Source organism: Camellia sinensis, chromosome 1 (assembly GCF_055761805.1).
Source record: "Camellia sinensis isolate YWXY chromosome 1, ASM5576180v1, whole genome shotgun sequence".
NCBI lineage: Eukaryota > Viridiplantae > Streptophyta > Magnoliopsida > Ericales > Theaceae > Camellia > Camellia sinensis.
In genome coordinates this window covers 52606943-52616199 of record NC_138961.1, presented here as the reverse complement: position 1 = coordinate 52616199, position 9257 = coordinate 52606943, and the positions used below count along the sequence as shown (strand labels likewise).

The following is a 9257-nucleotide window of genomic DNA, read 5'->3' as shown; positions in this document are numbered from 1 at the left end:
AAGCTCAACTTTCTCCGTCGTCTCCCTAACCAACTCCGGACCCAACAAAGGTGCATCACCCACCTCGGCCCAACACACTGGAGACCTACACGGTCGGCCATACAAGGCCTCAAACGGTGCCATACCGATGCTAGACTGAAAACTGTTGTTGTAGGCAAACTCTACCAATGGCAAGTGCCTCTCCCACGTCCCACTGAAGTCCAGGACACAACCCCGAAGCATATCCTCGAGGATCTGAATAGTACGCTCGGACTGCCCGTCAGTCTGAGGATGATAAGCCGTACTAAAGGTCAACTTAGTGCCCAAGGCACTCTGCAAACTCTGCCACAACCTAGCAGTAAAACGAGGATCTCTATCTGAGACGATCGTCACTGGGACCCCGTGCAATCTCACTACGTCCCGAATATACAAGTCGGCAAGATGATCTACCGAATCTCTCACGCGCATAGGAATAAAGTGCGCCGACTTAGTCAACCGGTCTACAACCACCCAAATAGTATCACTACCCCGCTGAGTCCTCGGAAGACCTACAACGAAGTCCATAGTGACATGCTCCCACTTCCACTCGGCAATAGGCAAGGGTTGCAACAAACCCGCTGGCCTCTGATGCTCGGCCTTCACTTGCTGGCAAGTAAGGCACTTCGATACGAAAACAGCCACATCTCTCTTCATACCCCGCCACCAAAATTGGCGACCCAAATCCTGATACATCTTAGTACCTCCCGGATGCACCGCAAGGCGCGAATGGTGAAACTCTCGGAGTACTTCCTCTCGGCAAGACTCCGGTACAAACACACGGTCTCGGTATCTCACACTTAGGTCGGGATACACCGTCAAACCCTTCTCAACTTTCCCACTGGAGATCTTTTCTCGGAGGGATTCTACCTCAAGGTCACCTCTCTGTGCCTCTAACACTCTAGTCACAAGTGTAGGCTGCGCAACAACAGAAAACAAGGCCGCAGCCTCAACAGATTCGCCCAGTAGCAAATCAAATTCGCCAAGTGCTCCCAACATCACCCATTCCCGGATGGCTATACTAGCAACATCACTAATGGTCTTCCTACTAAGGGCATCGGCCACAACATTGGCCTTTCCCGGATGATAATGTAACTCAAAATCATAATCCTCGATGAACTCCATCCATCTCCTCTGCCTCAGATTCAAGTCTCTCTATGTAAACAGATACTTCAAACTCTTGTGATCCGAGAATACCTCGAACCTCTCACCATAAAGGTAGTGCCTCCAGATTTTCAAGGCAAAGATCACAGCTGCTAACTCTAGGTCGTGTGTGGGGTAATTCTTCTCGTGTATTTTCAACTGACGTGAACCATAAGCTACCACTTTTCCCTCTTGCATCAACACACAACCCAAACCCTCTCGTGAAGCATCACAATATACAGCATAACCCAACCCTCTCTCCGGAATAATCAACACCGGAGCGGTGGTCAATCTAACTTTCAACTCTTGGAAAGACTTTTCACAAGTCTCACTCCACACAAACTTGACTCCTTTCTGAGTCAGCCTAGTCAACGGTGACGCTAACCTGGAGAAATCTTTCACAAACCGACGGTAATACCCAGCTAATCCCAGAAAACTGCGGATCTCAAACACACTCTTAGGCTGTGCCCAATCTTGCACTGCCTCAACCTTGGATGTATCAACAGACACCCCTTTCCCGGATACTACGTGGCCTAAGAATTTGACTTCCCCCAGCCAGAACTCACACTTCCCAAACTTGGCATACAGCCTATGGGCTCTAAGTAACTCAAGTACCACTCTCAAGTGTGCCTCGTGCTCTTCCTCAGAAGACGAATAGATAAGGATATCGTCCACGAAAACAACCACAAATCGGTCTAAGAACTCCCGGAAAATCCGGTTCATCAAGTCCATAAAGACTGCCGGTGCATTGGTAAGCCCAAATGGCATCACCAGAAACTCATAATGGCCATACCGCGTACGGAATGCCGTCTTAGGAATATCTTCCTCCCTGACCCTCAACTGATGGTAACCCGATCTCAAGTCTATCTTAGAGAAACAACGAGAACCCTTCAATTGGTCAAACAAATCATCTATACGGGGCATAGGGTACTTATTCTTAACCGTAGCCCGATTCAACTTCCTGTAGTCAATACACAATCTCAAGGCACCATCTTTCTTTTTAACAAAGAGGGCCGGCGCTCCCCACGGTGAAACACTAGGGCGAACAAGGCCCTTATCGAGCAATTCCTGGAGCTGAACTTTCAACTCAACCAACTCTGCTGGAGCAAAACGGTAAGGTGCCATAGAAATCGGCGCCGTACCAGGCACTAAATCAATAGAGAACTCTATCTCTCGGTGAGGTGGCAAACTAACAAGATCTTCGGGAAAAACATCCGAATACTCACAAACCACCCTCGGTAACACAACCTGGGTCTCACCACTCTCAAAGCTAGCAAGTAGACTACTAAGCTCACTTCGCCCTCGCGAATCATACCCCGGTGGCAAAACACTACCAACCCAGTCTCCCAAGAAATGGAACCACTCCCCGCTCAAGGTACATAACGTGACCCTCTGGCGGTAGCAATCAATAACAGCCCGGTATGACGATAACCAGTCCATACCCAAAATAACATCAAAACCCTTCATGGGCATGACAACAAACGAAAAAGGAAGCCTATAGTCGGCGACCTCTATATCACATCCTCTAACACCCTGTTTCAGAATCAACTCACCACCCAAAGGCGATACCACACAAATAGGAGATGCTAACTGTGCTAACTCCAATTCCAAAACAGATGCAAATGCAGCAGATACAAAAGAATGAGATGCACCCGTGTCTATCAACACATTAGCAACTGAGTTGCAAAACAGAAAAGTACCTCTCACTACTGATGGAGCCGGTACTAAATCCTGCGCGGTAACAGCATACACGCGCCCCGTAGGCCCCTGGTCTACCTGCTCACCTCTCGGAGCAAAAGACTGCTGCACAGACTGGGATGACGAAGCTCCCGGATTGGCCCTCGAGGCCTGCACAGACTGAGCTGGCTGAAAACCCTGCGTCTGCCTAGAACCAGACGCTCCCGAAGTGGCACTCAACTGTGGGCAAAACCTCTTCATGTGCCCAGGTTGTCCACACTGATAACAAGTCAAGAGCTGCCCCCTGCCCAAACTCTGACTCTGCGGTCTAGCTGAAGATGAAGCAGCTTTCTGACCCCCACCCTTCTGCGGGCAAACAGATACCTTGTGACCCAGCTGGCCACACTTGTAACAGGTGAAATCCCCCTGACCACCTCTCCCGGAGCCTGCACTCGGCACTGGAAAGGTCGATCTAGCAACACCACCCTGCGACTGCTGAGGGTTAGAACCCCTCTGCCTCCTGCCATCGCCCTGACTATCCTGGCTCCTCTTGGAGCCTCTCTGGCCCTCATCCTCCTCCTGCATCATAAGCTCCATATGAGCTGCAGCGTCCACTAGGTGTCTATACTCCCGAATATAAGACCCACCAATTCTCAACTTGAGGCCCCGCCTCAACTTCCGCTCAAACTCATAGCAACGGCGTTCCTCAGACGCCACCAGTTCAGGTGCAAACCTAGACAGACTGGTAAAAGTAGCCTCAAACTCGGCCACTGACAAGCCCTGCAGATTAAGCCGGCTAAACTGATCCCTCAGCTTCTCCCTAGCTGCTGCTGATAAAAACCTCTCCTGAAAAGCATTCACAAACGCCTCCCAAGTACCACCAACACGAGCTTTCTCGTACTTCCACCATTGACCCGCATCTCCCTTCAGTTGAAAGGATGCCAAGGTCACTTTCAGTGCTCCGTCCTCGATGCCAAGCATCTCAAACGTCTTCGTTGTCTGTTCGAGCCATTCATCTGCCTTAAGCGGCTCTTTAGGATCCCCGATAAACTCGTCCGGATTACACCGGAAGAACTCCCTCTTCAAGAAAGAAGGCCCTGCCTCAGCTGCCTGATTCCCAGCTCTAAGAATACCCAAAGCTCCTACTATCTCTCTGGCCAAGGCACCCATAGCCTGCTGACCCACTGGCTCGGCCACATTGGCCTGCCCAACTCCCTCCTGCACTGCCGGAATCTCACCCTGTAACGGTACTTCCTGCCTCGCAGGTCTACCACGCCTAGCTCCTCTTCCTCGTCCTGACATCCTAATAGAGGCAACACAGAACGTTAGCACATTCATAAATGTGCCGAAACTAAACACTCACGTCCTAATGCCTGGACAACTGTAATTCACTCCACATAAGCACATAAACACATAAACACTTACGAACTTCATTTCCGGATAATGATAGTCCCGAGACGTTACTAGAGTTCCGGTTAGAAACAGCATTGATCAAGTGCTTTTCCAACAAGACTTCCAGAAACTCAAGGATCCGATCAACATCCCAGAAATTAAATCCCATACCCACATAGTCACATAAGCATGTTATCAAGTAAGCACATAGCATATGGTACTACATCTACGTCTCTATCAAGCGAGACAAACCCATTGTGATCCTAATCACTTCCCACGTACCCAAAGTATTCGAACCCGGTACGCTCTGATACCAAGTTGTAACGCCCTCAAAATAATAACAATAAACCCATCAGATAAGACATGCATTTACATTTAAATTAACTGCATTCCTTTCATTCATTAGAATTCCAAGGCATAAGTATTACATGTTAACCTCATAACAAAATGCCCTACGGGCTTACATCTTTCCAAGTTAACACTCGGTTACAACAAAGAGTTCTAACTCGTTTACACATTAAGCCCTTGGCTTGAAATTACATGTAATACATCAAAAGTAAAACGACAAAACTATGCCCGCCACTAGTCTCCCAGCTATGTCCTTGGAGGTGGCATGCTTCCTGCACCTGAAAATGATATTCCCATATAGGGTGAGCCACAGCCCAGTAGAAATACACTAAACCAACCATGGACAATGACCAAAACATTAGCAATTGATAGTTGGTCAACACTGATACAATCACATAAATTACATATTTATGTCAACGACTTACAAGTCCCAATTACTTTTCATTTTCCCTTTTTCAACAGATAAGCATGCTAGCTCTATCATCATTTCCACAGATATGTATAAAAATTATATCTCACATTCAGATAAGCATAAAAGCTATATCCACATTCTCAACAGATATGTATATCAACAATATCCACAGATAAGCATACAAGCTGTATCCACATTCTACAACAGATATGTATATCAACAATATCCACAGATAAGCATACAAGCTGTATCCACATTCTACAACAGATATGTATATCAACAATATCCACAGATAAGCATACAAGCTGTATCCACACTTCACAAAGATAAGCATATGAGCTCTATCTTCACTTCTCTAGACAAGCATATGAGCTCTGTCTACGGAGTTCATCCCCTATCTCCTCCCAATACCTATCCGGTTTAGAGGTACATCCCCTATCTTCCCCTAAACCGCGGAGTACATCCCCTATCTCCTCCTCTACACATAACGTATATAAACACATTGGTTCTATATACAATCACACAATACACACAATTAATGTATTCTATCAACCGTCAAGTTCCATGACACATTCCATTGATTAGTTTCCGTTTACCTAATCATCATGCATTGTCTACAACAATCTCGACTATCCTCCACCGATAGCCCAAAGCAGTTATTTCTAAAACAGAAAATAAATGCACAAATGGATATTCAATCAACATTTCATTTCCTCATTTCTCACCAATTAATTATCCCAATTAATTAAACAATGTAATTAGGCCATTTCCCATAATTACCATTTCAACCCTTAGGTCCCATTTTCATCAATGATTCAACAATCATTCCATTTTTCTATGCCAAACATGCATCTAGGTTTATTATGAATAAAACCCCAACCTTTGTAAAATTACACAAAAGCCCCAAACCTTTACAAGATTACCAAACCAAGCCCAACATCTCAAAATACCAAAATTTAAAGACAAAACCCATAGAGAGGAGTAGGTTATCCCTACCTCAAATTCGGAGTTCCAAAGGAGAAGACGACAAAACCCAACGTGCTCCAAAACCCGAGATTTTCAGATTAAAATGAAGCCCTCGATGATCAACAACTTTTTTGTAAAGGCCAAAGGTGAGTAAATCACTCCTACTAGATCAAAACCTAGAGAGAAGGTAGAGTCTAGAGTGAAAGGCTCAACAATGGTGATTTTGGAAAAGTAAGAGAGAGAAGAGAAAGTGAAAAAGTGATTTGAAAAGTCACAATTTCGGGATTTAAACCCAGTCTTCCGCTCGAGCGTAAAACACCCCGCTCGAGCGGCCACTCACAGATTTCCGCTCGAGCGGCCAACCTCCCGCTCGAGCGCAGAATGCTCTCGCCCAGCACTTTTGCAAAACCAGGCCTCCGCTCGAGCTCCCAACCCTACGCTCGAGCTCACAACACTGCACAACAAGATACTGGATGGATGTAATCTACGCTCGAGCGCCAACACCTCCGCTCGAGCGTACAGGCCAAAAATCTGGGCAACTAGTTTTGGTTTCTAAACTCAACCAACCCGTAACAAACCCGCTCAACACATCCTATAACTCAAATACAAAGTAAGAAAGGATGTAAACAAGATAATAAACAACTACCAACATCTACGGACACATGTCCGGATCACTATACAACAAGGGTAAACCTGGGATCGCTATAGTTGGGACAACCTCATCAATTGCTTGCAATCCGGCACTCTACATTATGGCAATTTATTATACATTTTTCTGCTCCAGAGTACCATGTTAAAAATAAAATCAAAATGACTACAAAACATTAGGAAAGACCACCTTGTAAAGTGTGCTGAATGCTAAGCCTGCTGGCTCACGAACCTCGGGCATGCTATTAAAGAAATACAAGAAACATAATATAGCATACACCAAAGATTAGAGAGAAGTGGAATAGATTAGGTGAACCAGCAAATCAGAGCAATTGATCAACAAACTTATCACAAAGGGCTGTACGGATGGTAGGAATGAGCTCATTCATGAAACTCAACAACTGACTCTTACCAGCACTGGCCATCACTTCACTCAGACCAATACATACTCCCTGTTGGTGGAGAGAAAATTGGATGTGCAGACTAAAACAAAAATTAAAAAAGGAGAGATTAATAGATATAAATCTAAATTGTTTTCTTTATCCTATGTTATTTTGTTCACACTTATAATGTCTTTTATATGTGTCTAAGTGATGGACACTTGTGTATACCAATTGTCCAAAGCATTTCTGGGTCTAGAAAGATCTGACATGTCAGTGTCAACAAGGACATGCCACCCTCTTAGAAGTGTGTATCTGCTTCTTAGATCACTACTACAATTTACATTGCCTATGCTACGCTATTAATTAAAATAAACAGTCATGATATCCATACTAATTTAAAACAACACCAAGAATGTAAACAATAACAAGTGAAAAAAGAAAAAAAGGAAAATGTTGCAAACATATATTTTTTCTGCAATAAGGCAACCAAATGTTGCCAAAACAAGAGAAACCTATTTGTCAGCCATGTCTTCAGAGATACTCATCAAGCCCAGTGCAAACAAGAAAATAAGATCCACAAAGTAGAATTTAAAGGTCAAAAGCCTCACTTGTCTTCTGCTAGCATTAGGGTCTTTTAGCCCTCGTGATAAAATTGGAATGATTAAAGGTAGAACTCTTTCCCCAAGCTTTCTAACAAGATCACCAAGTGATCGTCCAGCAACCTAAAAATACAAGAGCAACTGAATTTATTATTTGGAACTGTACAAAACCCTATCATAGCTTAGAAAACACTACAAGAAGAATAGCAGACCTGTCTCCTTTCAAAGGATGATGATGCAAGAGAAGTAATTAAAGTATTCATCAAAACTGGCATTATTTCCTTCAGAGTCTTGGGAGTATTTGCAACTATGGTCTTCCACACATGTAATGCAGCCTGCACGAGAGAGAGAGAGAGAGGAACACACTTACAGTCTACATGTCCAAAAACCAAAAGGCAACAAAATATTAACAAACAAAGCAATCAATTATATTGACAGCAGCATTACCTGGCGCACTGTTAAGCTCACATCAGTTCGAACCATGTATAATGCAGCAAGAACTTCATTACGCTTTTCTCTTCCAAGAAACTCAATAATAGCACGCCCTTGTGCCTCAGTACTTGCTCCTTCATCATCACTACCACCCTCAAGAAGTGCTTTTCCAGAGGTTCCAGCAACCTAGAAGAAACAGACCATGTCGAGGAAAAAACAAGAATAAATTCCACAAAGCTAACTTTGAACAGGACGAGCAGCATATACCTTGAACAAGAGATCACCCAACAATTCTACAGAACTTTGTTGGATACGCCAGCTATCACTGAAAATACCATCCTCTACAGCTAGAAGGAGCAGGGGCAAAGATCTGAACACAAAAAAGTGAAAACATAGCTATCTGGTTCCTCAAATTATCAAACATGAGGGACCCACTTCTATTTTGAATAATTCAATAACTTGCATACTTGCTGAGATCACTTATCATATCGAATAACCCATGAACCCTCTTAAGTTTCAACCAAATCATCTTGCATTCATGCTTTTGAACTGATGCATTTATTTATTACTTGTCAGGTTCATCAAATCCTATGCTAATTCACTCACCAAAGCAAATGCCATAACTAACATTTTTACTGTTTTGACAAAGAAATTGGACTGCACCTAGAGAGGTGGCTAACTTTTTAAAAGAAAGAAAAAAAAAAAAACCCTGCATTTACAAAGCCGAAACACTTGCACTTTTAACTGCGACCTTCGTGTCTTAACACCAACTAATCATCAGGAACCAAGGTTTCCTTTGCTTCATATATCTCTAGACCCAAACAATATAGTTGTTCACTAAATGACACATGCAGTCGTGCAGCATTTGATGGTTCCATATTATTTATCTATATTTTCCAAGCAAGGATGAAAAAATAGTAAAAAAAGCCTGTCACTATCCTAAGTTTTTGATCCCTCAAATATAGTTGTTCACTAAATGACACATGCAGTCGTGCAGCATTTGATGGTTCCATATTATTTATCTATATTTTCCAAGCAAGGATGAAAAAATAGTAAAAAAAGCCTGTCACTATCCTAAGTTTTTGATCCCTCAAATAACCGAGTTCCAAAAAATGAGTTCCCAGCATATGTCTACACAACCTATCAATCTTTCTTCAAATGAAAGAACAAATCTCGAAACCCAACACAAGCAAACAAACACATAAACTCTCTTCAAAGAGAATAGCAACAAAATTAAGGCTT

General features: G+C 43.6%; 1 protein-coding gene across 1 annotated transcript; it reads right to left on the bottom strand.

Moving 5' to 3' along the window:
• Positions 1 to 7765: 7765 nt before the first annotated feature.
• On the bottom strand, positions 7766 to 8502 carry LOC114292617 (protein ILITYHIA-like). The gene is made up of 4 exons (XM_028236613.2): positions 8483 to 8502; positions 8283 to 8385; positions 8031 to 8201; positions 7766 to 7918 (listed from the first exon to the last, which is right to left on the bottom strand). The coding sequence occupies exons 1-4, from the start codon at positions 8500 to 8502 to the stop codon at positions 7766 to 7768; spliced, it is 447 nt and encodes a 148-aa protein (XP_028092414.2).
• Between the last annotated feature and the right edge of the window lie 755 nt (positions 8503 to 9257).